The 27,793-nt window shown below is 50.1% G+C and overlaps 3 protein-coding genes across 7 annotated transcripts; 2 read left to right on the top strand and 1 right to left on the bottom strand.

Annotated features, from left to right (window-relative positions):
- Window positions 1-201: 201 nt before the first annotated feature.
- On the top strand, window positions 202-10,716 carry Gipr (gastric inhibitory polypeptide receptor). Of its 3 annotated transcripts, XM_046455405.2 has the most exons (14): window positions 202-299; window positions 1,302-1,416; window positions 1,789-1,888; window positions 2,332-2,439; window positions 3,057-3,160; window positions 3,932-4,035; window positions 4,410-4,554; window positions 5,410-5,569; window positions 5,775-5,835; window positions 6,142-6,211; window positions 6,332-6,420; window positions 6,495-6,633; window positions 9,122-9,163; window positions 9,240-10,716. In XM_046455405.2, exons 2-14 carry the CDS (start codon window positions 1,345-1,347, stop codon window positions 9,447-9,449), a joined length of 1,404 nt encoding a protein of 467 aa, XP_046311361.1. In that variant the 5' UTR covers window positions 202-299; window positions 1,302-1,344; the 3' UTR covers window positions 9,450-10,716. The 3 variants fall into 3 exon arrangements, 2 of the variants coding, with proteins under 2 accessions (XP_046311361.1, XP_046311359.1); XR_006854162.1 differs by having other exon boundaries at window positions 6,142-6,420; window positions 6,495-6,868; window positions 9,240-9,309; XM_046455403.2 differs by having other exon boundaries at window positions 6,142-6,420.
- Window positions 10,717-13,524: 2,808 nt separating this feature from the next.
- Window positions 13,525-16,986, bottom strand: Snrpd2 (small nuclear ribonucleoprotein D2 polypeptide). The gene is made up of 3 exons (XM_046455725.2): window positions 16,833-16,986; window positions 15,451-15,630; window positions 13,525-13,797 (listed from the first exon to the last, which is right to left on the bottom strand). Coding segments are annotated over exons 1-3 (357 nt in total). The 5' UTR covers window positions 16,835-16,986; the 3' UTR covers window positions 13,525-13,622.
- A 578-nt stretch (window positions 16,987-17,564) lies between these two features.
- On the top strand, window positions 17,565-27,240 carry Qpctl (glutaminyl-peptide cyclotransferase like). 3 transcript variants are annotated; one of them, XM_046455724.1, is made up of 8 exons: window positions 17,565-17,854; window positions 18,335-18,478; window positions 19,378-19,659; window positions 21,358-21,510; window positions 21,613-21,712; window positions 22,198-22,314; window positions 24,003-24,156; window positions 27,076-27,240. In XM_046455724.1, exons 1-7 carry the CDS (start codon window positions 17,645-17,647, stop codon window positions 24,146-24,148), a joined length of 1,152 nt encoding a protein of 383 aa, XP_046311680.1. In that variant the 5' UTR covers window positions 17,565-17,644; the 3' UTR covers window positions 24,149-24,156; window positions 27,076-27,240. The 3 variants fall into 3 exon arrangements, with proteins under 3 accessions (XP_046311680.1, XP_046311678.1, XP_058438932.1); XM_046455722.1 differs by lacking the exon at window positions 27,076-27,240 and adding an exon at window positions 26,246-26,849; XM_058582949.1 differs by lacking the exon at window positions 27,076-27,240 and adding an exon at window positions 24,610-26,849.
- Window positions 27,241-27,793: the final 553 nt, after the last annotated feature.

Here is a 27,793-nt window from a genome sequence, read left to right as displayed (position 1 = left end):
CTGGGTGGGACACTGTGTTCTGTGAATGGGAGTGTGAGAAATTGTGCACAATGGTGTGGGGGGTGGCCCTTGGGATGATAACTGTGACTGCTCTCCAGCGGGACCGTGATGCACTTGGCTGCCCCTCCTTCTGCTCCCTGCCCCAGAGCTCCCCATCCTGTTCTCAGTTCCGCCATGGCCCCGCCCCCTCCCACCACCCCAGGCTGCCAGTGCCTGTCACCTCTTCCAGAGCACAGGGGAGGCAGTGGAGGCACACAGGCGCTGCAGGAGCAAGTGATCGGGTACAGGACTGGGGACAGGTGAGGAGTCCCCTCCCAATCCACTCACCTTGCCCTCGACCCTCCTTCAATTCAGCTCCGGGTCCCCCCCCCCCCCCCCCCCCGTCTCTCAGCCTATGCCTTTGTCACTCTCCCTCGGTGCCCGGAGTCCTTATCCTCCAGCTCTTGGTCATTTTTCATTCTCTTTCCATGCTTTCCCCACCTCTTTGTCTCCTAGCCCACAATTTTGTCTCTTTCTCTGATCTTTTGGTATCTGGTCTCTGGCTGTGTGTCTCACTGTCTCTCAGTCTTTGGGTCTCTGTATTTCTGACTCTGCGTTTGTCTTTCTGGGTCTATATCTGAGATCCCCCTTGCTGTCCCCTTCCCCTACACAGTGGGTGTGCAGGGTGGTGGGGATGGGTGTTGGGGGTTAGAACAAAGAATTTTCAGGTATCTGGGACCCTGAAGACCCAAACCCAGGTCTAAGGCCTCTCTGGTCCCCAATATTTGGATGCTGGGAGAGGGCTGTCCCACTGACTCTGGCCTTTATCCACCGGGCATGGGATATTTTTGTATAAGGTTGGGTTCCTATTTGCAATTTGAAAACCCTTTTGGCTGGGCGAATGGGAGCTCAAATGGCTGTTTTGAGCTCCCCCCAGGCTTGGATGAGGGTTTCTACTCCCTCTTCTCCAAGGCTGTCCCCAGGCTCCGTCAGTCTCTAGGTGTAGACCCTGGGTGACACTGACGCTTCTGCCCAGCCCAGCTCTAGGGCAACCGCCCCCTCTGCAAACACCCCTCCCTTCCACCGCCGCTGCCCCAGCAACAGTTGGGGGCGGCAGAGGAATCACGCCTCGGATCTCGGCCCCACCCACCACCTGGGGCCCCGCCCACCCACACGCCTCTGCCCCGCCCCAATCCTCACGCGTGGAGGCAGCAGAGGAGGCTGCTGCTTCTCAGTGCCCCTGTAGGAATCCCTAAGGCAGGTGGGCCCTGGAGTTGGGGGTCCGAGGGCGGGGGTCAGAGGTGCTGACTCTACTTCTCCAGGCTCGACCGCCTCTGGGTGGCCAGACCCATCGTCGCCCTCAGGATGCCAAACTCTCCGCCCCTGCGGCTGCTGCTGCTCCTCTGGCTGTGGGGACTGCCGCTCCGGAGGGCGGAGGTGAGGACCGGAGGGGACACGGTTCAAAGCTTGGAGGGAGGTCTGGGGACTGTGTTATGTCTCCGTCCACCTCAATGAGAGTTTTAAGACTGCCTCTCTCGCTCACGTTCAAGTTTTGATGGTGGTTTCCAGTCCCCTTCCCCCTACAAATCCTCCTGGTGAAGTCCACTCCCTCTTCAATTTTCTTAAAGGTTTGCAATCTCCCTCAACAAATCCCTCTGCGGCTTCTAGGCAACCCCAAAAACTTCAAAGAGGTTTCTAGGCCACCCGAGACTCCAGGGCCAAATTGAACAGCCCCTCCAAGTCTCTCTAGGGGATCTCTGGCGGGGGAGAGGATTGGTTTGGGGGGTCCTCCCTTCTGTCTTCTTGTAGACAGGCTCTGAGGGGCAGACGTCGGGGGAGCTGTACCAGCGCTGGGAACGGTACCGCAGGGAGTGCCAGGAGACCTTGGAGGCCGCGGAGCCGCCCCCAGGTACGACCAGGACGGGTGGGAGGGGAGGGAGAGCTGGCTGGGGCTGAGAGGGGTGGGCTTGGGGCGGGCCTAGGACTGACGGGCGGGGCCTGGGGCGGGGTCTGAAAGGGGAGAAACCCGGGATTGGTGTGGGCTGTGTCAGAGACACGTGGGTGGGGCTTGGCCTTGGTGGGAGGGGCTTAAACCTGACTAAGGTGGGTACTGGGTGGGATGCCATTAGTCAGAGAGGCCCGAGAAGCTTGAAATGGGAGGGGTCTTAGGCGGAGCCTGCACTGCGGGGGGCGGGGTTTGAGTGGGGTCTGGGAAGGTTCTGTCTAGGTGGGAAGAATCTAGAGACCCAAATTGCTTAGTGGGAGGAGATCCAGGTGGGGTTAGGCGGATGGAACACTGAGCTGGCCGCACAGTAGGTCCATTCAGCCTTTGACCTCCACGTCCGCCCCCAGGCCTCGCCTGTAATGGGTCCTTCGATATGTACGTTTGCTGGGACTATGCTGCACCCAACGTCACTGCGCGTGCGTCCTGTCCCTGGTACCTGCCCTGGCACCGCCACGGTGAGGTGCTCTCTGGTCCTTTATGCTCAGACTACCCTGCAACTCATCTACACCCCTTTCTGCTTCTTTCTGTCCCCTGCCCCTCTGTCCTCCTTCCGTCTCTATCAGGCTTGGTGTCCCTGTCCCCTGTCTAACTCTGGCTTTCTCTTGCACAATGCCCCTCCCGTCAGCTCATCTAAGGATCACTGGTGTTCTTATTGTCTTTCCTCTTTTGGAGCCTGTCTTTGTCTTTGGGCACCTGTGGTCTTCCTGGCCTAACTAGCTATGTAGCTTCGTGTGGTTTATTTAACTGCTTTTGTATTTCAGCTTCCCCATCTGTAAAATGGTATTAATGATAGTACCACTTTCATAAGCTTGTATGAATATTAAGCTGATTGATACATATAAAACGTTATAAAAGGGTTTATCACCACCACCATCATTTCACAGTGCTCTGTTAACAGTTTTTTAATATATATATATATTTTTGATGTCTTTATTTATTTATTTTTATGTGCTGAGGATTGAACTCAGTGCCTCACACGTGCTAGGCAAGCATTCTACCACTGAGCCCCAGCCCAGCCCTACAGTTTGCTTTTCTCTTTGTCTGTCCCTTGATCCCCTCTATTATCTCACAGTGGCCACAGGCTTTGTTCTCCGACAGTGTGGTAGTGATGGCCAGTGGGGACCTTGGAGAGACCACACCCAGTGTGAGGATCCAGAGAAGAATGGCTCCTTTCAGGTAAGAAAAGGTAAGGGAGGGGCTGGGATTGTGGCTCCGCACAGGACCTGGATTGACCCTCAGCACCACATAAAAATAAAGGCATTGTGTTGTGTCCATCTACACTTAAAAAACAAATATTAAAAGAAAAAAAAGAAAAGGCAAGGGATTCAGGGTAGGAAGTCTAGGGAGAGGTGAAAAGGCAGTAGCCTCAGGCTGAGCCTGAAGGCCCTTGTGCTGTTCAGGATTTTGGGTCGCAAGTAATGGAGACCCAACTGAATCCTGGCTTAAAGGAGAAAAAAGAGACACACTGACTTCTGTGATTGAAAAGCACAGTATACAGCAATAGCTTCAGGTACAGCAAGATCAAGGTGCTCAAATTATATGGTGGGTCCTGTCTCTCACCATATCATGCCTGTTTGTCCCATCTTTTCTGTGGGTGGAAAAAGGGTGGCCTGAACTGGCACCCTTTTTCCACCCACAGAAACCAAGCCACACTGTGGGAAGACTGAGCTTCCTTCTCCATAAGTGTTCCGGGATTGACTCTTGTTGTCCTGGTTTGAGTCCTGTGCCTTCCCTGAATTTACCACAGTGTGTGTGTGTGGGGGGGGGGGCAGGTCAGACAATTGGTAATGAACCCAGCCCTGGAGCTGGGGTGGAGTCAGCCCCACAGAAACAGGGTAGGAGGTGCCTCAAGAGAAAACTGATATGCTGGGAAATTTAGGGGGATTCCCTGCCTAGGCCTGAGGGAAGAGCCAAGTCTTGTTCTCATGTCCTCCTTGTCCCCGCCAGGACCAGAGGCTGATCTTGGAGCGGCTGCAGGTGGTGTACACCATCGGCTACTCCTTATCCCTTGCCACTCTGCTGCTTGCCCTGCTCATCTTGAGTTTCTTCAGGTGGGATCCCCAGCCCTGAGTGGCAGTGGCAGAGATATGGGTACGGTAATCCCAGCAGCTTGGGAGGCTGAGACATGAGGATTGCGAGTTCAAAGCCAGCCTCAGCCCTAGCAACTCAGGAAGGCCCTAGCAACTCAGTGAGATCCTGTCTCTAAATAAAATACAAAATAAAAGGGCTGGGGGTCTGGGGATGTGGCTGTGTAGTTAAGGGCCCGTGGAAAAAGTGGAGGGCGTGGAGGCCAGATTCCTCTATGCCACTACCTTCAAGCCCTCACTGAGGGCTCTATGAAAAGGGCTCATGAGTGGTAAAAGGGACACTGTGGGACTGAGGACTGCTCTCCAGGGGTTCTCAGAGGGCCTCTCATATCCCCCAGGCGGCTGCGCTGCACCCGTAACTACATCCACATCAACCTGTTCACATCCTTCATGCTTCGAGCTGCAGCCATCCTCACCCGAGATCGGCTGCTACCTCCACCTGGCCCCTACCCTGGGGACCGTGGCCCCACACTGTGGAATCAGGTGTGCATCCTCCTCCTGATCTTCAAATGGGAAACTGCCCCTACTGGTGGGATCAGGAAGTCCTCCACCCATTTACTACCTGTTCCAGCATCAACAGTTTCCCCCTTGACCCCTCCTGACACATCTGGAAAGGGACCCTTCCAGCTCAGCCTCCCCCATCATTCCCATTTACTGGAATTTCTCGTTCCCTCTCCCTCATGATTGCACCCATCAATAGACTTTTTCACCAGTTAGGGAAGCCTCCCTCCTGGAGGCCAGCTGGACAGGGTGGGAGAAACTAACTGGGAGTGGGGGGGAGGGTTGGAAGCCACCAGTTTGTAACTGAGAGATGGGTAGAGGGCACATCAGCCTGTGGGAGGTAGAGGCAGGAGACTCACAAGTTCCAAGATAGCCTCAGCACTTAGTGAGGCCCTAAGCAACTTAGCAGGACCCAGTTTCAAAATAAAAAGGGAAAAGGGCTGGGGATGTGGGATGTGACTCAGTAGCCACATGCCCCTGGTTCAATCCGGGGTTTAAAAAAAAAAAAAAAAAAGGATGAGAATGAGTTGGAGGGGTCCATAAGCTGGCAGGAGAGTCCAGTTTTCAGACAGAGCTAGGGTGTCAGAGGCCACATTGTGGAGTGATGGAGGGGGGGCTCTGGTGACAAATGGAAGATGCCAACTGTTAAGGGGACAGAGTGAGAGAGTCCATATTGGAAGAGACTGGGGTGTGAGAAACCAGCCAGTTACCATCCACTGAGGGCAGAGTGGGAGATCATTTGATGGCAAGAGATGAGGTGGAAGGGTTACCAGGTGGAAGACCTGGGGTCACCTGGCCACCCTGACTGCCCTCTACCCCTGTCTGACGGCTCCCTAGGCCTTAGCCGCCTGCCGCACCGCCCAGACGTTGACCCAGTACTGCGTGGGTGCCAACTACACGTGGTTGCTGGTGGAGGGCGTCTACCTGCACCGGCTCCTAGTGCTGGTGGGAGGCTCTGAGGAGGGCCACTTCTGCTGCTACCTGCTCCTCGGCTGGGGTGAGCCCCGACTCTCTCCCCCACCCAGCCCAGCGCGCCTCGGCTCCCCCACTGCCCAGCTGGTCTACCTCAGGGGTCTCCTCCCCTCTTTAGGCTTCTGCCTCCCCATCAGGGCAGAAGATTCCGCGGGTCTTGGGCCTGGCAGGGCCCGTGAGCGCGCTGACAGCTGCGGCCGGGTGGGGGGTGGGGGTCGGGGTCTGCACAGGGGCCCCCGCGCTTTTCGTCATTCCCTGGGTGATCGTCAGGTACCTGTACGAGAACACGCAGTGAGTTGCGGGTCTGGGCCAGGACCTGGGAGGTGGGCGGAGCTTTGAGGGATGTGGGCGGGGAGGGATGGAAACATGGGAAACCGGCTGGGGCCAATGTGGGCGGGGAGCAAAGGAAAGGGGATCTTGGAAAGGTTCAAGGATTCCTGGAAAGGGGATGGGGTGGGGCCTTAATAGTCATGGGCGGGGCTTTAAGGGAAGTGGGTGGGACTTAAGGATGGTGGGCGGGGCCTGCAGAGTGTACCTGCCAGAGATCCGGTGAGTCTAGGGTTTTTCTGTGTCTCAGTGCGACCCTGCATCCCCCAGGTGCTGGGAGCGGAACGAGGTCAAGGCTATTTGGTGGATCATACGCACCCCTATCCTCATAACCATCTTGGTATGGCCGCTCCTGCAATCCTCCAGGCCATCCTTGGGGATTTCCCATTTTGGGAAACGGGGCGCCACTCCTGCCCTCCAGAGTGGGGTCGTGTCTGGCTCAGCTTCTCTCTTCTCACAGATTAATTTCCTCATCTTTATCCGCATTCTTGGCATTCTTGTGTCCAAGCTGAGGACGCACCAGATGCGCTGCCCAGACTACCGCCTGAGGTGAGGCCCAGCGGGAAGGGCTGGCCGCTAACGGGGTGCGGCGGCCTGAGGACACTGCCCCCCTCTCTGCCCAGGCTGGCTCGCTCCACGCTGACGCTGGTGCCGCTGCTGGGTGTCCACGAAGTGGTGTTTGCTCCCGTGACGGAGGAACAGGCCCGCGGCGCTCTCCGCTTTGCCAAGCTCGGCTTTGAGATCTTCCTAAGCTCCTTCCAGGTGCTCAGGCAGATGCGGGGCTGCACACTTCCTTCTAGCGCCCTCTTCCATAGTGGCGCCAGGTCTATGATCCTCTCTGAATAGGCCTTCCATGGGGCGTGAAGATGGGATTTTGTTCCTTCATTCATTTATGCATGTGACACGCAGTGCTGAGCTAGCCTGGGCTACCTCGGGCTTGGGGGAGCCACGGGGACCAAGGCAGGAACCTGGGTGACCACAGCAGGACTGCTTCCAGGTGAGGAGCGAGGACAGAGCTGGAAGCACATTCCAGTTGCCCCTCAGCGCTGCTTGGCAGCTGTGCAGTTCTGGCCTCTGGGTGGGGGCTGGAGTGAGGCAAGTGAGATGCGTGAGGTGGAGAGGTTAAGGAGGTGGCTGTTCCAAGTTTAAGGCTGCACTTGATTGCCTTACCCCAGCCTTACCTCATTAGGCCTCAATCTTCTCATGTCTAAAACGGGGACAATACCTGTCTCACCTCACAAGGCTGTTTATTCATTATATTCAGCAAAAAATTTGTTGAAGGTTTATATGTATATCTAAGCTCTCTTCCAGGCTTATCGTGGAAATACAGCCAAGAGCCAAATGGTCTCTATCCTCTAGTGGGAAAGACAGATACTAAAGATGCTATATAAATAGAATATACAGAATATTAGGTGGTGTGTGTATACATCTATGTACACACACACACACACACACACACACACCCTAATAAACAGAATATTAGGAGGTGGAAAAGAGAGAGGACAGGAAAAGAAAAATGAAGAGTATCCATGGAAAGATGGGGTTGATATTTTAGACAGGGGGTCAAGGAGGGCCTTCCTAAGAAGGAGACATTGGGGCAGAGTCCCAAGAAAGGCAAAGGAACAGCCAGGTAGATATTTGAGCAAATGTTCCAGGAAGAGAAATGCCAGGGGCCAGATTATAAGGCAGGGAGGACAGGGTGCCTGGAGCTCAGGAGTCAGAAGCAGGAAGTGGGTGTGAGGACAGAGAAGTGAGGGGTCTCAGAGACCAAATTCCTGAGCCAAACTTTAGTTGGCTTTTTTTTTTTTTTTCTGCTAAAAGAGGAGGAATGTGATCTGAGTTAGATTTAAATACGATTGTGGGAAATAATAAGTAATATCTTAATAATAGCTCATATATATAATTGATATTAAATTTTTTTGGTACTGGAGATTGAACCCAGGGATGCTTTGCCACTGAACCACACTACCAACTTTTTAATTTTTTTTATTTTGAGAAAGGGTTTCACTAAGTTGCTGAGGCTTGTCTCCGACATGCACTCCTGCATCAGTCTTCTGAGTTGCTGGGATCACAGGTGTGCACAGCTATGCGCCACTGCACCCGGCCTTGATTTTTAAATTTATCAATTAATTTTTTTAAAATTTAATATTTTTTGATGTTAATGGACCTTAATTTTTATTCATTTACTTATCTGTGGTGCTAAGAATCAAACCCAGAGCCCCATACATGCTAAGCAAGTACTGTACTACTGAGCCACAACCCCAGCCCTCAATTAAGTTATTGACTGTAAAATAAAAAAATATATTGTTACTAGGGATTAAACCCAGGCATTTTCCACCATTTAGCCACATCCTCAACTACCTCCCCTGCTTTCTTTTCTGAGACAGGGTCTGCTAAGTTTCTGAGGCTGGCTATTGAACTCGCAATCTTCCTGCCTCAGCCTCCCACTGGGATTACAGCAGGTCTATGCCACCAACCTCAGAAACACATTTTTAGTTAAGCTATTTTTGGTGCTGGGGACCTCACACAAGCTAAGCACAAGCTCTACCCATGAGCTTCACCCAGTCCCATTTTGCCTTTATTTAAATTCTTTAAATTCAGATGTAGAGCTAGGTGGGGTATGCACATCATAGATTCCAGAGTCTCAGGAAGTTGAGACAGGAGGATCCCAAGTTCAAGGCTGTCATCAGCAACTTATATCCTGCCTCAACATAAAAATAAAAAGGGCTGGGATGTAGCTCAGTGGTATAGCACCCATGGGTTCAATCCCCAGTACTGCAAAATAAATAAATTCAGATGTATACAGATATAGACTTATAAAAATATAAACTACTTATAATTTATTTATAATGGATGCTATATAACAACAAATTCTAATAAGATTAAGCAAGGAAAACAAAGGTTAACTGTATGTATGTACCAGAAACTAGTTTCTTGCAATGTTAATCACCATTGGATGCTCCACTTTCCAGATGAAGAAACTGAGCATTTCTAAGTGTGGAAGTAGGAAAAGAGTTTTTGCCTCCAGGCTGCTATGTCCAAGTCCCCTGTTCTCAACCCCTATTGCTCAGCAAACAGGTTAGGGCAATGAGAGGAGTTGGGAGCCAGGGAGCAGGTGATGGCCATAGTCTAGGACCAGGGTGGCAACAGCCAAAGTGCTTTGGGGCGGGACAAGAGTTCTAGCTTCATTAAGAGGGTGGTTCCAATGCCATGGCTACCTGTGATCTGATCCCAGGTCCTCCTCCCGCAGGGTTTCCTGGTCAGCGTCCTCTACTGCTTCGTCAACAAGGAGGTAGGGAGAGGACCGCCCACGCCCTCTGGCGGCGGCGCGAGGAACCGCGCCGCCCCTGAGCGCTCTGCCATTGCAGGTGCAGTCGGAGATCCGCCGCGGCTGGCACCACTGCCGCCTGCGCCGCAGCCTCGGCAAGGAGCAGCGGCCCAAGCTCCCGGAGCCCCCTTCCCGGGCCCTGCCCTCGGGCTCTGACCGGGGCAAGATCCGCGTCGGCAGTGCCTTGTCCTTGGGGGCGCTACCAGGGCCTAGGGATGAGGGCAGCCGGGTTTTGGAAAGTTACTGCTAAGTATGGGAATCCTGTGTCTGTGGTGAGCATGTATTTATTGAGTGCCTACTGTGTATCAGACCCGGTGCGGGGGACGCTGGGGAAATTGGGAAGAAGGGAACAGAAGACAAGGTCCCTGCTCTCCTGGAGATCCCAACTGAGTGGGGGATGCTGATCGTGAACACAAAATGTGAAGCTACACATAGGCTGTGAAGTGGCGCATGAAAAGAATTTAGAAGGGGCTGTCTGGGAGGCCATCTCCGAAGATGTGATATGAAACCACTTCTGAATACCTGAAAGAGGTTAAGGTGACAACTTCGGAAAGAATTGGAAGACAAGATTTTAGGTAGAAGAAAGCATGTGCAAAGGCCTTGGGGCAGGAGGGAGCTGTCGGTGGCTGCAGAACAGGAGGCTGAGGGGGTTGGAGTGGGGTAGAGGCCCACAGATGAGGAGCACAGGAATTGGATTTTATTTCAGGTGCAATGAAGATTTTAGCAGGAGTGTTTCCTGGGCTGTTTCAAATGGATCAATCTCCTGCTCTACAGGAAATGGATTAATGGGCAGGAGTGGAAGCCAGGAGCCCAGTGGGTGGGGGCAGGGGTGGGGGGGTGGACAAATACTGAGCCCACAGAGAGGTGAGAAGCAGGTGGATCCTGAAGCTATTGCAAAGGTAGAGAGGACCTGCTTTGGATGTCATGAGGAAGTGTGGTGGCAAAGGGTCAAGGAGAGCTCCTGGGTCTGGGGTGGGAGAGTGAGGAAAGGTGGGGAAATGGGGTTCAGGGAGGGGAGAACCAAGAATGCTCTTTGGACATGTTACACTGGTGACATAAGCCATGGGTTGGGTCAGAAGGCCTGGACCTTGTGGGAGAGCTGAGAGCTGGAAACAGAATGAGATGACTCGGGCGGAGATACAGACACAGGCAATTCAAGGCAGGCCTGAACAGAAACCTATCCAGAGCAGCTGGGAGAGTATGCACACCCCACCCTCCTGCAATGGGCGGCCCTGGATCTGCAAGGACTGGGGGGAAGATGAGGGCCTCGTCCTGTGGCTGGACCACCCGTACACATGCAGTGCCCTCACCTCTCAACCATCCCCACCCATAGATTTAGTTAGTACCTGAGTGCTGTGTTTCCCTGGGTCCCTAGCTCCCGGACAGATGTGTCCCATAGCTGAACTTGGAGTCTTTCTAAGCTTATGGCCCTGCTGGACTCCCACCCCTACCCCTCTGGGTTCTGGTGGGGTGGGGGCCACAGGGTAGGGCCCTGGTAAATAAAACATGAGAAACCATTGCCTTTTCTCTTTCTGGGTGGGAGAATCTTCTTGGCCAGGGCACAAAGGGCAACAACCGAGACGAGCTGCATGGCTTGGAAAGGGTCTGTGGGGGTCTTGCTCAACATCAGCCACATGCTGCCACTGTCCCCCCTGCCTAAGAAAATCCCCAGTTGGGGATATTACATGTAAATCTCCTAATACTTAACTGTTTAAGACACATATACAAACTAAAGTTTTTTTTGTTTTGGTATTAGGGATTGAACCCAGGGCTCTCAACCACGAATTTATTTTTGGTGCTGCGGTTTAAACCAGCAAGACAAGCACTCTACCAACTGAGCTATATCCCCAGCCCCCTTTTATTTTTTTGAGACAGAGTTTTGCTAAATTGCTGAGGCTGGCCTCAAACTTCCCATCCTCTTGCCTCAGCCTCCCAAGCTGCTGGGATTACAGGCATGTGCCACTGTGCCTGGCCATATATACAAATTAAAATTATAAGCACATGTGTGCACACATATACATCTTTTTTGTTAATATTTTTTAATTGCAGATGGACACCATAACTTATTTTAAATTTATTTATTCAGTATTTAGTTTTTAGTTGTAGTTGGACACAATACCTTTAAACTCATTTTTATGTGGTGCCGAGAATCGAACCTAGGGCCTCGCACGGCTAGGTGAGCGCTCTACCCCTGAGCCACAACCCCAGCCCCATGCGCATCTTTTCATTTTTTTTTTTTTGCGGGGGAGGGGGGGAGAAGAGTACCAGGGATTGAATTCAGGGGCACTTGACCACTGAGCTACATCCCCAGCCCTATTTTGTGCTTTAATTAGGGACAGAGTCTCACTGGGTTGCTTAGCACCTCACTGTTGCTGAGGCTGGCATTGAACTCGCAATCCTCCTGCCTCAGCCTCTGGGATTACAGGTGTGCGTCACTGTGCCCTGCGCATATGCATCCTTTTTGAGGGCTGCTTCTCTAGAAGGGCAATATGGAAAGAGGAAAGCTGAAGGGACCAGCCTGGTGCATATCTGAAGTCTGGCTACTTAATATCTGTGTCACTTGGGGAAAATCCCCAAATTCTCTGTGTCTGTTTCTCGAAAATGGAGAGAGACGGTAATACCTACATTCTAGGGTTGCCTGACTTCACTAGGACACTGACTGGTCCAAGGTACATGACCAAAGATTTTACTTTGCCAGTTTGCCTCATGGTACTGCTGCAAAAATTTCTCCAATTTTCAGCACCAAAGGAGGAGGCAATTCGAAAGCATTTGGGGCAACAGGGTGGGGGAAGAGATGAAGAGGGAAATTCAGACTGATGCCCAGCATGGTGCTCAACACATCTCTGATGCCAGTTTGTAAGGCAGGCAAACCAATTTCCATTTCCTGGTAAGTCAATAAGCAGAGGGATGAAAGACAGAGATTCAAATCTGACTGTGAGAGTTTTGTGCTGGTTCTGCTCCTGTACAAGAATCAGAGCCCCAGGGCGGCCGCCCATGATAGCATCACTGCCCCCACTTTCCAGGTAAGAATGGTACCGCTCCATCCTGCTCCCTAATAGTTAAGGCTGTTTGTAAGGGCATGGCTTTCCAGGTTGGATGCAAAAAAAAAAATCAGTTCTTTTTTGTTGTTTTATTTTTGCAGTACTGGGGATTGAACCCAGGACAGCTCTACTATTGACCCCAGTCCTTTTTGTGACAGGGTCTTACTAAGTTGCTGAGGCTGGCCTTGAACTTGGAATCCTCTTGCCTCAGCCTCTGGAGTTGCTAGAATTCCAGATGTTGTCACCACACTCAGCTGCTTTGTTTTCTAATCCTCCACCATAAATAAGGCCTCCCTTTTCCACTGGGTGACCCCAGGCAAGTCATTTACCTTCTCTGGGGGCTCAGCTGTCTCATCTATAAATGAGAGAGCTCTAATATCTGCCCAATAATGGTTGCATCAATGAAATGCCCAGCACTGACCTTTTCTGACCCTGCATGCCAGCTCCCTCTCTGCTGCAGTGACCCAGCTCTGCCCCGAGGCTCAGAGTAATTCAAGATGTGCCTTCCACAGCTCAAGAATGCAGCTAACATCTAATTTAATCCTGACCTCAGGCCTGACAACTCTTGCACCCACCTGCAGTTTGGCCCTATCTGGAAGACAGAGATCCAAGGATGGAAGACAGAATGCATCCGCGCACACCACAGCAAGATGAAGATCGTCCTTAATCCTCCCAATAAGTAAGGCCTCCGAGAGTTTGTAGAGAATTCCTCTCAAGTTTTAAGTATGCTGTAATCTGAGGGGCAGCAGAGCTCAGGACCAGAAGCCACAAGACCAGGAGAGGGCAGGTTTGAATCATACCATCACTTCCCAGCTAGATGTCCCTGGGAAGTGACATCCTCTGTTGTGCCTCAGCTCCCTCTTCTAGAAAATGGAGGACACCTTGGAGCACTGAGCCTGGCATCCTAACAGTATCAGAGTGCTGCCTGCCCCAAGTGCACACCCACTCCTCCACCTGCAAGGGCAGGGTGGGATTCCCAGACACCACTGTGTCCCTAGCATTATGACATACAGATAGACACCTGGGGGATGTCTGCTCACAGGACAAGTGGGAAAAAAGACCAAAAGAAAATTGAGTTGGGCTCTCAGTGAGGTCATTTGTGTCTAACCTATCCACTTCATGGATAGTTCCAGAAGTGAGGCCTGGATAGGGCAGAGAAAGTGCCTCATCACCTGCTCAGAGGCTCTGGAATCAGCATTTAGCCCCACATCCAGGTGCTCCTCTCCCTCCCTCCCAAGGCTGCCCCACTCACAAAGCCCTGGGAATAGACAGATACCACTAGGATTTAAAAAACAAAAACAAAACAGGACTTTATTATTCCGATCACAAAGGGCAGGTCTTCACAGGACAGGGAAGCAAGTTCTGACAGTGGGAAGGAGCCCCTACTTGCCAGCGATGAGGGGGTTCCGCAGGACCACAATGACAGAGTCTCCACGCAGAAACATCTTGGAGATGTAGCGGTCCTTGTTGACTGGCTTGGACTTCTTCTTGCCCTTGCCACTCTTGGGGACCTCGGTCCACATCTCCTTCACATTCTCCAGCACCATGTTGCAGTGCCTGGTGGGGCAGGGAGTAGGGAAGCAAGAGTAGTTGTTGTTGGTGGGGAATCTTCTAAATACCCGTCCTCTGCCCAGCAGCATGGTATGAAGAAGGGTGCAGGCCCTGGGGCAAGGACAGCTAGGCTTGCTTCATCTCCATGTTTTTAGAGAGGCTTGAACAAAGGACTTTATCCCCCTGTGCCTCAGTTTCCTCTTCTCTAAAATGGAAACAATCATGGTTCCTTTCTCATAGGACTGCTGTGAAGATCAGATGAATAAATATAGCATTTCTGAAAAGCACTCAGAGCAAAGCCTGGCACAGAGTAAAGGCAAACACAGCTCCTCATGTGTGGTTAACTAAGTATTTAGGAGGAGCAGCAGAAAAGCACCTTCTTCTGGAGACCTAGAGGCTCCTGGGGTGCTGGGACCTGAGGTGGCACCTGATATTTGTGCTCCAGTCCCGTTGTCCCTAGCCTCACAGTGCTGGGTGGGCATGTGTGATGACAGCAAGGGACTGGTTCATTCAACAAATGCTTTCTAAATGCAGCTGACACATCTTTTGAAACACAACCACCGGGGCAGTGAGTAAAACATGCCTGCCCTTGTGGTGTGCACCGCAGCCAAGAGAAGAGCAAGAAACAAGGGAACAGGGATCTAGAATATACCGTCAGGTGGTGATATGAAGAGAATCAGCAGGGGTATAGCTCAGTGGTGGAGCATCTGCCTAGCACCCTGAATTCAATCCCCAGCACCACCAAAAAAAAACGAGGAGGGTGAGGGAGCTTTGTATGAGAGGTACTGTGAGGTGAAATTGGCAGGGAAAGTTGGACACAGTGGCACATGCCCATTAAAAAAAAGCCCACAACAACAAAAATCCCATTGCTATAACACACAGACACCTCTTAACTCCACAAAGGAACCCCTGAACACCTATATGGGAGTCAAACATGGCAGGAAAGGGTGGCTGAGGGCTGGAAGGCTAATGGAGGTGGAGAAAAGCGGAGACTCACCTTCATAAGACAAATAATATCATATAAACCACTATTATATAAACATTGTTATCCCTAGCCTCTAGAGCAGGAATGCAAGGCACAGTGGGATGAAGTGATCCTTTCCCAACAGTCTACACTCTTGTTTCATTTTTCTTCAGAAAACCCATCGTCACGTATGACACACATTTATGTGCACTCCATTGGTTTCCTTACTGAGAGCATAAACTCCCTGAATACAGGAACCATGTTTGTGTTAGTCATGTTGTGTCTCCAGAGCCTAAAATAGTACCCAATGGGGGTCGATGCTCTAATTATGTAATAACTGCGAACTGATTAAGAACACTGTGTGCCAAATGCTGTACTAGGCACTTTACATGTATTAAGTCACCGAATCTCTACAGCCCACAATTACCATTATTGTACCTATAAGAAAGTCACTTATAAAAGGGCTCCTGACTGCTATGAGGTAGAGCTGGAACATGAACCCAGGCAGCCTGGCTCCTAGGTCCATGTCCATTACTACTGCACTGTGTAGCAGGAGGGCAAGGAGAGACAGCCATACCTTGTGATGTTAAGATGCCCCCTCCCCTCTGCTGTTCTATGGCTTCTGAGAAGTCTTTTATTCAGGCTCTTTAGACCAGAGCTGAGGCAGCTTTTCTACATCTACACCCTTTGCTTACCTGTCAAAGGCCTTCACACGGCCCAAGAGTTTCTTGTTGTTGCGGCAGTTGATGAGCACTTGGGTGTTGTTCTTGACTGACTGTGTGAGCACAGAGAGTGGACCTGTGTTAAATTCCTCCTCCTCCCGCTTCTGCAGCTCCTCTGGGGTCATCTCACTCTTGGGCTTGTTGAGGAGGCTCCTGAATAAGCAAGTATAGAACCCAGAGGTGAGAAGGGCTTAGGCTGGGAACATGAGTGATCAATGCCTTGCCCTACAACACCCATTCTCATCTGTTTTGGCATCACCACCTGGATGCCCGACAGACGTTCTAACTTCGCCTGTCCCAGGCTTAGTTCCCGACCGTCCGACTTCCTCAACCTACTCCTAGTCTATCCTCAGTACTCCCCATCTCTGTTGGTAACTCCATCTTTCCAGTTCTCGGGGCAAGAACTCTGATGTCTACTTAATTCATCACCTCCTACATCAAATCTACATCCACAATCTGACCATTTCTTTCCAAGGCCTAAACCTCCATGTCCCATCTTGTGATAAAAGGAAAACCTACTTTTTCCAATACCCTACATCTGCCCCCCCTCACTCTATTTCTGCCACACTGGCCTCCTGGGTGGTCTTCGAATACAGGAGGCAAACTTTCACTTCAAGGTCTGTACATTTGTTTTTCCCTCTGCCTGGAACCCCCCAATAACTATGTAATTCACTATCTCATTTTCTTCAGGTCTTTGCTCAAATGTTCCTTCTGTGATAATTATTAAGGTACTGGCATTCCTCATTGTCTTTACCCTACTTGATTATTTCTTTATTCGCAGCTCTGATCACCTAACATACCCTAAACTCGTTTATTACTCTAATTCTGGCCTGCCTACTCCCGTCTCCTAATAAACCTTTGTGGGAACTTTTTCTTGGGGGTGAGGACCTTTTATTCACTTATGTATCCCAAAACAGTGCCCGACACATGAGCATTCAAGGTAATATCTGCTGAATAAATAAGCAAAATCACTTCAGTGAGTTGTTACTGTAAAAGCCACCCATCTGCAGCTTAAATGATGTGGCTATGTCCCTTGTCGCGAATCGTTACTCCTAATAGTCCGCATTTCCCTCCCCGAGGTTCTTTAATCTACATAGCTTCCCCTTAAAATTCACTTGAACAAGACTAACTAGGAAAGCTCTAGTCCGTTATGTAATAAAGCAGTCCCTTTTCCCGAACGCAAGATCCGCCAAAGACCCCACGCCGGTTCTCAAACTCTTCAGGAGAAAAGTACGCCAGTTCATCCGCTAAGACCTCTCCCTTCGCCCAGGCTCTGCTCAACCCCTTCCACCGTAAATCGGCCAAATTTACACCCTCAACCTGGCACCAGCAGCCTAATCCCAGCCCAGCCTCACATGGTGGCAGCTGCGTCCTCAAGTCGCTACCGTCTCCTCCGCGTTGCTTCGGCCTCTGGAAAGGAGAGAGGAGAGGCGGGACTTCCGCTTCCTGTGGCCCACTTCCGTGGGCGCCTGCGCAAACCAACCATTGGGCAGGGGGCGTGGTCTGTTGCCATAGCGATCCCCGCCCGCTGCGCAGGGATCGGGTAAAAGCCTCCAGTAGTGGCTCGAGGCCACTCAGGACCATACGGGACAGATGCTTACGACAATGGAGAGGAGAAACGGGGTCCGGACTCAAATAATTTCGTTGTAGAATAGTATAGATCGAAGGAGGGAAACGACACGCCATTTCCAAATGCCCGCCGGCCTTGTCTTCGGGGGCGCGGCCCCGCGAAGCCAATCCTCTCCTCGCTTCAGGGATAGTCACAGCTCCTTCTTCTTCAGGGACCGTTCCTCGACATATCTATTGATCTTTCCGACCCTGCGCAACCAATCCCAAGCCTACATCCGGGAGGGGCGTGGACCTGTGTGGCCCGGTGTTTTCCATGATCAAACGCTGCTCATTGGCTTTTCCTCCTCCGCGGAGGCGGTCCCTATTCCTTTCGTGCTCCCTTTAGGGCTGTGCAACCCTCAGGGGAACCAACCCCAATCCCCCAGGGAGTCAGGGAGGCGTGTCTTCAGCACACGAATTTCCATTGGTTTCACTGCCCGCTCGGGTGGGATGGTCTAGCCGCTCTTGTTGCTCATTGGGTTTGTGATTCCATGGGGCGGAACTTGGCTGGGCCTAAACTCAATCCGCGGTCCCCGACCGGTTTCAGGGCAAAGCTGCCATGCCTTCCGGGGGCCGCGGTCGACCCCGGTTACGGCTCGGGGAACGTGGCCTCACGGAGCCACCCTCATTGCCCAAGCGCCGCCTGCTACCGCGGGTGCAGCTGTTGCCCGTGCTGCTGCTGACGCTGGCCGTGGGCTCCGCGTTCTACATCGTCTGGAGCAGCTGGCACCACGGGACTGAGGAGCTGTCGCGGGGCCGGCAGCTGCGGGTGAGGACGGGCAGGGGAAGGGCACCGCAGGAGTACGTGTTCCCCACTTCCCTTTCCCCAGTTTCGGTTGACGTGGCTGTATTGTATGACCCTAGCCGCAGGTGCCACCTTGTCCGTCATTTGAGAGCATGCCTTTACCAACGGAATAAATCTTCTATCTTGTCCTGTAATAGTAGCTCTCCTTTAAGAGGTAGCGTCTGAAGTAGTAAGGTTGGGAGATCTGGGCTTTATGCCTCAAGTTAATTATTTGGAAGTCTCTCTTCCTCTCCCCGGAGTTCCATTTCCCTGTCAGGATTGCGGTAGGCTGGACCCGATGGATTTGGAGGGACTTTTCCCGAGCCTAGGATTTATCCTAGAACTCTCCGATCCTGGAAGCACTGCCAAAAGAAACAGGGGCTCCTTGGGGGCAATGGTGCCCGGGATAGGATCGAAATGGGGGTTGCTTTCATTCTTCTCTTCCGTATCCCATCTCCCTTCAAGGCCCCGCCGATTGGAAGCCTCCCAGAAGACAGGCTGCGACGGGTGGTGGGGCAACTTGACCCACAGCGTCTCTGGAGTACTTACCTGCGTCCTCTGTTGATTGTGCGAACCCCTGGCAGCCCAGGCAATCTCCAAGTCAGAAAGGTAAAGGGTCCTATCTCTAATCCCTGAATCTCTAGCCTCCCAGTAATTGGGAAATAGGCAGCCTGTCCAAGATCCCCTGGAGTTAATCTGAGTCTGGAGTCCCAAGCATGCACACACTACCAGTTTGCACTGTCCCCGCTGAAGGTTTACTGTGTGCTAGGCACACCCAGAAAATAGCCCTATGAGGTGAGAACCAGTATGATAATCATTATGCAGATGAGGAAACTGAGGCCCAGAATCCCACAGCTAATAAATGGTAGACCTGGGGTTTGAAGTGGGTAGACTTCAGAACTGGTGGTTTAACATCTCTATATTGCCTTCCAGATACCATGTTTCCAATCCACCTCACCCAGTATTAGTTTCTAAACCTCTCTGGGACTTTGTTCCCCTCATGGGGCCATTTGTTGATGGTTGTTACCCACAGAGTTCCTAGAACAGGGCTTGCACATAGTGATGTTTAAGAGTAAGCTGTGCCAGTTGTGGCAGTGTATGCCTGTAATCCCAGCAGTTTGAGAGGTTGAGGCAGGAGGATTGGGAGTTCAAAGCCATCCTCAGTGATTTAGCATGGCCCTAAGCAACTCAGTAAGACCCTGTCTCTAAAAATATATATATAAGGGCTTGCGATATGGCTCAGTGGTTGAATGCCCCAGGTCCAATCTCTGGTACCAAAAAAAAAAAAAAAAGCTGTGATTAGTCTTGTTGACATTGAGAGAGAGGTAGGGTCACCCCAATATGTGGCACTCAGTTGGTACTCAGTAGAAGTGTGGCAAAGGAATGATTTAAACCAAAATAGGACTTCTGAGTCAGCCTGACCATTCTGCAGGGCTCAGGTCACATGGCTCTTCTCCCCACCTCCTCCCCAGTCCCTGTCCACCCTCCCATCTCTTTCTTGCTACTAGTTCCTGGAGGCCACGCTGCGGACCCTGACAGCAGGCTGGCATGTAGAACTGGATCCCTTTACAGCGTTGACGCCCCTGGGGCCACTGGACTTTGGCAACATAGTGGCCACGCTGGACCCAAGGGCTGCCCATCACCTCACCCTTGCCTGCCATTATGACTCGAAGCTCTTCCCTCCTGGGTCAGGCCCCTTTGTAGGGGCCACGGATTCGGCTGTGCCCTGTGCCCTGCTACTGGAGCTGGCCCAGGCCCTTGATCTGTTATTGAGCAGGGCCAAGGAGCAGGTGAGGAACAGGGGTGGAAGGAGGAGTGGGAGGAGGGGTGGGCGGGCCTCTCCTACCTTGGTCCAAACCCCCACCAACTCTTGCCTTGGTCATTTGCCCAACCTACACTCCATGCACTGAGCCACGTGCCTTGAATGTCAGATCCTGTCCCACTTCTGCCCAAACTTTCCCATGGCTCCAATAAGGTTTCTGGTTTAAAACTCTGGTTTATTCCAAGCATAAACCAGAATTCTTACTGGCTGAGTGTGCCTGTCAGCCCTCTAGTCTCATCTCATACCCTGCACCCCTCACTTTGCTCTAGCCACACCTACCTCCTTCAGGTCCCTCACACCCACAGGGTCCTCTCCTACCTCCGGACATTTGCACTTGCTGTTTGTTCTGTATAGAATGTGCTTTTTTCAGATCACCCTTTCCTCCTTCCTCCCTTCCATTCAGGTATCCACTCCAATGGCATCTCCTTCCTCCCTTCCATTCAGGTATCCACTCCAATCACATTTCTTCTAAGAGGCTTTCCCAACCACCCTAAAGTAACTCTCTGTCATCATCTCATGCTTTATAGTATTTTGTTAACTATTTTTAAATTTATTCTTTATAGATACACAAAACAGTAGAATGTATTTTGACATATGCATGGAGTATAACTTATTCTAATTAGGATCCTATTTTTGTGGTTGAACATGATGTGGAGTTATACTGGTCATATAAATCATATATGAACATAGGAAAGTTATGTCCAATTCATTCTACTGTCTTTCCTATTTCCATCCCTCCTCCCTTCCGTTCATTCCTTTTTGTCTAATCCAATGAACTTTGATTCTTCCCTCCCCCTGCCCTTTGTGGTGTTTTCTGTTTTGATTGCCTATCTCCCAACTAGAATAAACTCTAGGAAGGCAGGGACTTGGCTACTTTTGTTTCTTGCTGTATCTCTTGGATCAGAATATTGCCTGACATAAACTAGGGCATCAATAGAAGTTTGTGGAATGAATGAATGATTGAATGAATGAATAAGTAAATGAAAACATGCTTGTCCCCTGCTCAAACCCCTTTCCAGCTCCCGAATGACCTTATAACAAAGCCCAAACTCTCTTGGACCTTGCTCACCCCTCTGGTCTCCTCTCAAACTGCTCTGACCCATTCCATGGCCCCAGGCTTAGTCCATGTTGTTCCCTAGCCTGGAAATACTCTTCCCTCTGCTCCACACCTGGCAGCCAGCTCCTAACCCCTCACCTCAGTGTGAACATCCTTCCCAGCAGACCCCAGGCCTTCTCTAGGCCAGGTCATCCCCCAGCTAGGCCAGCACATCCCTCTGCTGTGCTCTTTCAGAACACCAGTTCCTGGAAGCATCTGTCTTGACTGCATTTCACTGTTTATAAATTCATCTGTGGGTCTCTCCCACTAAACTGATTCTGATGAATAACAACCAGAGCTAACCTGTGTTTAGTTATCATATGCCAGGCACTGTTCTGTCCGAATCCTACCTTATGAATACAACTATAATTAACCCCATTTACAGATGAGGAAGCTAAGGCCTCAGGAAGTTATTAATTACCCATATTTGCTCAGCCATGAGCAGCAGGGTGTGAATTTGAACCCAGGCACTCTGGCTTGGTCCTACCCAACTGTGCAGGTGGAAGGGCATGTGGGTGGACTGATGCTGAGAGTTGGCAGTGAGCTGGCGTTGGGTACTTGCTCCCACAGGCAGCCCCGGTGACACTACAGCTGCTCTTCTTGGATGGTGAAGAGGCGCTGAAGGAGTGGGGACCCAAGGACTCTCTTTATGGCTCCCGGCACCTAGCCCAGCTCATGGAGTCCATACCCCACAGTCCTGGCCCCACGAGGATCCAGGCTATTGTAAGACCAGGGCCCATTGGGTTCTAGCAAAGGGAGGGAGAAGGTGGAGTGGGGCTGGCAGGATCCTGCTTGGCCCCATCCCACCCTGGACTCTCTCCCTAGGAGCTCTTTGTGCTTCTTGATCTTCTGGGAGCACCCAACCCAACCTTCTACAGTCACTTCCCCCGCACTCTCCGCTGGTTCCACCGGCTGAGGAGCATTGGTAAGAGTGAACACGGCAGAGGCAGGTGCAGCTGGGATGCAGGACGGAGAGCTGAGCTGGTGGGCCAGGCACCTGTTGTCTAAGGGCTCACCCAGGGCTCCTTCCACCTCCCTGGTCTCTGAGGACCAGGGATGAAACAAGCTGATCCCACAGAGGTCAAGTGTAGAGGGGAAAAACGGGCTCCAGGGAGAGACAGCTGGTCTCATAGTCTGAGTCTGTGAACTTGGGCATGAGCTTCACCTCTCTGAGCTTCAATTTCCTGTCTGTGAAAAGGGCATGATCATGACAATAAGAGGGGCGTCTACTCCTAGACTCAGGGTTAGGTGAGATGAGGAGCATGGGGAGCCCACAGTAAGGAAAAACATTCATTCATGTTGGGACGACTAGTGTTCTGTCTCTGGGAAACTGATCCTCTCAAATTTGTGAACTGGGGTTTCTCTGACTGGCAAGGACTAACCCCTGCCTTTAATCCCCACCACTTCCAGAAAAGCGTCTGCACCGTCTGAACCTGCTACAGTCTCATCCCCAGGAGGTGATGTACTTCCAGCCCGGGGAGCCTCCTGGCTCTGTGGAAGATGACCACCTCCCCTTCCTCCACAGAGGTACTTGCCCTAAGCAGGGAATAATGGGGATGGGGGTTCAAGGAAGCCACAACTCAGCCCTGGCAATGGCCCCTTCTCAGGTGGGGGCTGGTGGCATATTGCTTAACTTCTTGGTGCCTCAGTTTCCTCATCTGTAAAATGAGGATAGCTCAGAAGTTGTTGAGAGCATTGTGCTAATGTAAAGGCCTTATCTGGACCAGCGCACACCACATAAGAAATGTTAATTATTTGTGCCACAGTGATTGCAAAATTTATTCTTCCTTTTAAAGTCTTTCAAGTCCTTGGTGGCCCAGCAGAATCGCCAAAGGAGTTAAAAAACTGCCCAATCACATTTCAGCCCTACTGATTCACAATCTTGTGCTCTTGAGGGCTGGGGATATAGCTCAGTTGGTAGAGTGCTTCAGTACCACGGGGGGAAAAATGTACTCACAATCTTGGGCTCTACATGATCTTTACAAAGCTCCCACATAATTTAATGCCCAGTCAGGGTTGTACACATCTGGTATAGGAGTTAAGAACATAGATATTAGAATAGTCAGATCTAGGTTCTAGGATCTGCAACTTACCACTGGTTGAACTAAAGATAATTACTTAGCCTAAGTCAACTTCTTCTGAAAAACGAAGAGACAGACAGACTGACAGACACACACAAATATTCACAAGAGCTCATGATTAGATGAGACCAGGTATATAAATGCCTACTTACACAGTGCTTGGCGTATAGTAAATGCTAAAAACTGGTTTTAACATTTTTACTCTATAATTTACTTAGTCAACAAATAGGCATCCTTACCATGCCTTCTTTGTTTTATTGTATTTATTTTTTTGTGGTGCTGGGGATGAACCCAGGGCCTTGCACATGCCAGGCAAGTGCTCCTCCGCAGACAGAGCTACACCCTTTATAACAATGGCTTCTTTATTGGTTTATTCAGTGAATGCTGAGGGCTTCCCTAGGTAGGTGCTGAACTAGATGTAAGGGATGGAGTGATGGGCAGAATCCACCTGCTCCATCTGAGCAAACATGGCCAAGCACTCTGAGGACAGGAACCAATATAAGTACAGGTGTTAGCAGCACAGACCCAATCCTGGTGGAGTGGTTCAAATTCTGGCTGTTTACTAGATATGGGAACTTAGGCAATCAGTCATTTCCCTGATTCCTTCTGCCTCAGTCTCCACATTAATAAAAATGAAGTTAAAAGCTGGGCATGGTGATGTACACTTTATAGTCCCAGCTACTTGGGAGCCTGTGAATTTGAGATCAGCCTGAGGCTATATAGCAAGTTTCGGTCTCAAAAAAATTAAAAATAATATGAAGGTAGTGACAGTAACTATCTACCTTAAAGGATTTACTGTAAGGGTAAAATGTGTGTGTGTGTGAGAGAGAGAGAGAGAGAGAGAGATAGATAGATATTAGGCTAGGGCCTGGAATCCAGCAAGTACAATATAAATGTTATTATTAAAGAGAAAACGTATATCTGGTAAGGAGAATCAAGGACATCTTTCTCATCTTCTATTTTCTCCATAATCCATTGTTTCTCTAATTTGTAATGAAAACAAAAGGTATACAGATTTAAAAAAAAACTAGCATGTATCCTCACACATTTAAACTTTATTCAGAGCCTGGGCCTGGTCTCTGGATCAGCTGTGGGCCAAAACAGGCCTGACCAAGTCTCCTCTTTCACCTTCAGGGGTCCCTGTGCTCCATCTCATCTCCACGCCCTTCCCCACCGTCTGGCACACACCTTCTGACTCCGAGGCCAATCTCCACCCACCCACGGTCTACAACCTGAGCCGCATCCTCGCTGTGTTCCTGGCCGAGTACCTGGGGCTCTAGCCTGCTGGGTCAGTGCTTGAGGAGGACCTTACTCTAAGGAAGAAGTGCCCACCAGGGCATATGCCAAGGCACCCAGTGCCAGCGGAGCTCAGCTGGGTCAACCTCCAGCATGCTAGTTTGTCCTTTCTGACACCTTTGGCTCCTATCTGTGCTACAATTGGAAAGTCCATTTTCCTTTGTCTAAAGCTACCCACGCTTCTAGGACATGGAAGGGACCACTGTGGGGGTTCTCGAGAGTCAAAGGAACAAGAGCTTGGGCCCTGCCCTGAGGCAAACACTTGGTCTGGAAGGTCTGCAGGGACCAAACGCTTTTCTTTAGTCAGCAAACCATGGACTGGCATCTGGAACAGCAGCACCCAACCAAACGAAGTCTCTGTGGCTTGCGTTTGTGTGTCATTCCATTCTCCGGAATGGCAGTCTTTTTTTTTTTTTTTTTTTTAATATTTATTTATTTATTTTAGTTTTCGGCGGACACAACATCTTTGTTTGTATGCGGTGCTGAGGATCGAACCCGGGCCGCACGCATGCCAGGCGAGCACGCTACCGCTTGAGCCACATCCCCAGCCCCCGGAATGGCAGTCTTGCTCCTGCTCTATCTCCCCAGGGAGGCCCACAGAGGCTGGGCTCAGACAGAACAGAGATGGAAGCCAAGACCTCAGCGCTCCAGATCTGCCTGACCCAATGGGCAACAAACCAGAGTTTTAAATGGATCAGAGATCAAGCTAGTGGGGTGGACATTGTATGCGTTTCCTCACTGCACAACTTGAATTCTCCACAGTAGGACAGAGAATGCAGTGGTTCCCAAAGTATCTCATCTTGGAGCCCCATAATTAGGAAGCACCGCACAGAACTAGGTACTTCATAAGATATTTTGGGAAACGCAGGGATTGGAATGTTTGAGAGGACTTACGGCAGGAATGGATCAGACACACCTAGAATTGCTCCACTAGTTATACCAACCCATTGTCACCCACGAGCATGTAGGATGGTGGGTATTACTGAGGACAGTGAGGAAGAATCTCCAGCCCCACCTAATCTTCATGTTCAGCTATGCAACTTGTTAAAAAGGCAGACTTGCAAGCCCCACCCCAGACCTACTGAGCCAGACTCAAGGGAGGGGGTGGGATTCTAACAACCTAAGGGAGTCTCTCAGCAGAGTTTGGGGCACCCTGTCTTTAAGGATGCTGCTTGGTGCATGCATAGCAACTTAGGAAACCTACTCAAAAGAAAACTCTAGATGCAAGGGCTGGAATTGTGGCTCAGTGGTAGAGCGCTTGCCTAGCATGTGCGAAGCCCTGGGTTTGATCTTTAGCATCACATAAAAATAAATAAAATAAAATAAAGATATGTGTCCAACTACAACTAAAAAATAAATATTAAAAAAAAAAAAGCCCTAGATGCAGGGAGCCACATGGGGGTGCAGCTCGCTGGCAGAGCACTTGTCTAGCGTGTAAGGCCCTGGGCTCCATCCCCAGAAGACAAGATGGAAGGTTATGCCAGACACCTATAATCCCAGCGGCTCAGGAGGCTGATCAAACGTTCAAAGGCAGCCTCAGCAACTTAGCAAGGCCCTGTCTCAAACTAAAAAATAAAAAAGGCTGGGAATGTAGATCTTTGGTCAAGTGCCCCTGGGCTCAATCCCTGGTACCAAAAAAAAAAAAAAAAGATGGAAGGTTATTAAATGAGGAAGGTGAACTTGGGCCTTCCAAGTCAACTCAGTGATGCAGAAGACTCCAGGGAACACCAGGGCTGAAACTCAAGATATCAAATTAGGGAGGAAGGGGCTGGGGATGTGGCTCAAGCGGTAGCACGCTCGTCTGGCATGCGTGTGGCCTGGGTTCGATCCTCAGCACCACATACCAACAAAGATGTTGTGTCTGCCAATAACTAACTAAATAAATAAATATGTTTTAAAAAAAAAAAAAAAAAAAAAACAAATTAGGGAGGAAACCAGAAGGTCCTCAACTTAGATTCTTCTAGTCACTGACATATATTGGGTACCTACTATGTGCTGGGCACAAGCAATTTACTTACATCAGCTCATTTAGTCTGCCCCCAAACCCTGAAGTAGGTACAATTTCAGTCCTCATTTTGCAGGTGAGGTGCCTCAGAGAATTGTGAACCAGTTGTTTGGAGAGACCTGTTTCACATGCAGCTGTGATTCCAAGGACCCCTGTATCCTTGAAACTCCTGTGTCCTCCCTTCTCCATGTCACCTGTGCTGGATGTGCTAGATGACTAGTTTGCTGGAAAAAAGTAGCATGTGGCTTTTAAATGGCTCTATGAACATTTTTGGCTTGAATCCAGGGTAAGGACTATGAGACCCATTTTACAGATCAGGCTGCTGATGCTTGGCAAGCTTGTGTTTCCCCAGATTTCCAGGCCAGTAAGCCCTGCAGCTCCCACGCACACTCACACTTGGGCTCCCTCAGCTTCACTCTATGAAGGAACCATAGGTGTACAAGTTTTGAGCACTTACCAGTTTCCTGAGGAATTGTTGGGACAGGCTGAGCATCCCTAATCCAAAAATCTGAAATGCTCTGAAGTTCAAAACTTTTTGATTACTAACACCACATGTGGAAAATTCCACCCCTGACATCAAGTGACAGGTTGCAGTTAAAATGCTGGTGAACTAAAAATGTATAAAATCACCTTCAGATTCTGTGTGTAAGGTATAAATAAAGCAAATAAGTTTTGTGGGCTTTTTGTTTGTTTGAGGCGCAAAGGATGGAACCAGGGTCTCCTACATGCTACGCAAGTGTTCCACCACCAAACTACATCCCCAGCCCCGAATTTTGTTTTTAACTTGAGATATGTATATATAAAAATACCAAGCACTCCCCACTCCCAAATCCTAAATCTTAAAAAACACGTGTGATGCCATGAATTCTGGATAAGGAGCGCTCAACCCGTATTCTTATTTTCCAGATTAAGAAACAGCTTCAGAGGAACCAACTGCCCAAGATCACACAGCTGGGTGCCATCACTGCATTTTTAAAAATTTTCCCTGCTTATGATTCACTGGGTTTATTGGTGTCTCATTAGTATGCAATTCTCAACCATCACATCTTTAAATATTATCTTTGCACCATCTCTCTTCTGATTCTGGAATGTGTGTTAGACCTTCTCACTGTCCTCCACAACCTTTCTTTCCTATTTTCTCAGGTTTGTTTTGTGTTTGTTTCTGTGTTGCATTTCTCTCATTAGGTTTAATTCAATATATATGGTTACTATAGTTTTCATTTCTACAAGTTCTGTCTGTGGGCTACCTGCCCCCTTCCCCAATCTGCTAGGAGAGTTTTAGTTTGAGGTTCCCTGCTGATATTTCCAAGCTCTTAAATTTTTTTAACAAAAAAATTTTGATATTTTACTTAATATGTGACTGAGTTCCATCTGAAAACTCTGTGGACCTGTCCAGAGGGTTGTTTCTGCTGGTTCCTGCTTTTATTGCTTTATTTCCATGTGTGGTTGTTTACTATTCATTGTCTGAAAGGATTATTTGTGGAATTCTAGATGACAGTTCCTTCCACTGTTTCTGCCCAACCTCTCAGCAAATGTACCCTGGATCATACAGGTGATGTGAACCTGGCTGCAAACCTGTGCAGTCTATGACCCTAATTCTCAGGGTCAGATTTTCCTTTCCTTT

The sequence above is a fragment of the Marmota monax genome, unplaced genomic scaffold (assembly GCF_021218885.2).
Source record: "Marmota monax isolate L192 unplaced genomic scaffold, Marmota_monax_Labrador192_F-V1.1 WCK01_AAM20220418_F8-fsc00149, whole genome shotgun sequence".
Lineage (NCBI taxonomy): Eukaryota > Metazoa > Chordata > Mammalia > Rodentia > Sciuridae > Marmota > Marmota monax.
Note: the sequence above shows the minus strand (reverse complement) of the source record. Positions and strands in the feature narration are given on the sequence as shown.

Coding starts and splice junctions, on each gene's coding strand:
- Snrpd2 (XM_046455725.2), bottom strand. Junction 13,798..15,450: donor CGTGTGAAGGCCTTTGACAG/GTAAGCAAAGGG, acceptor CTGCCCCACCAG/GCACTGCAACATGGTGCTGG.
- Qpctl (XM_046455724.1), top strand. CDS start 17,645: ATGCCTTCCGGGGGCCGCGGTCGACCCCGGTTACGGCTCGGGGAACGT. Junction 17,855..18,334: donor CGCGGGGCCGGCAGCTGCGG/GTGAGGACGGGC, acceptor TCTCCCTTCAAG/GCCCCGCCGATTGGAAGCCT. Junction 19,660..21,357: donor TGAGCAGGGCCAAGGAGCAG/GTGAGGAACAGG, acceptor TTGCTCCCACAG/GCAGCCCCGGTGACACTACA.
- Gipr (XM_046455403.2), top strand. CDS start 1,345: ATGCCAAACTCTCCGCCCCTGCGGCTGCTGCTGCTCCTCTGGCTGTGG. Junction 5,836..6,141: donor TACCTGTACGAGAACACGCA/GTGAGTTGCGGG, acceptor TGCATCCCCCAG/GTGCTGGGAGCGGAACGAGG. Junction 6,634..9,121: donor TCTTCCTAAGCTCCTTCCAG/GTGCTCAGGCAG, acceptor CTCCTCCCGCAG/GGTTTCCTGGTCAGCGTCCT.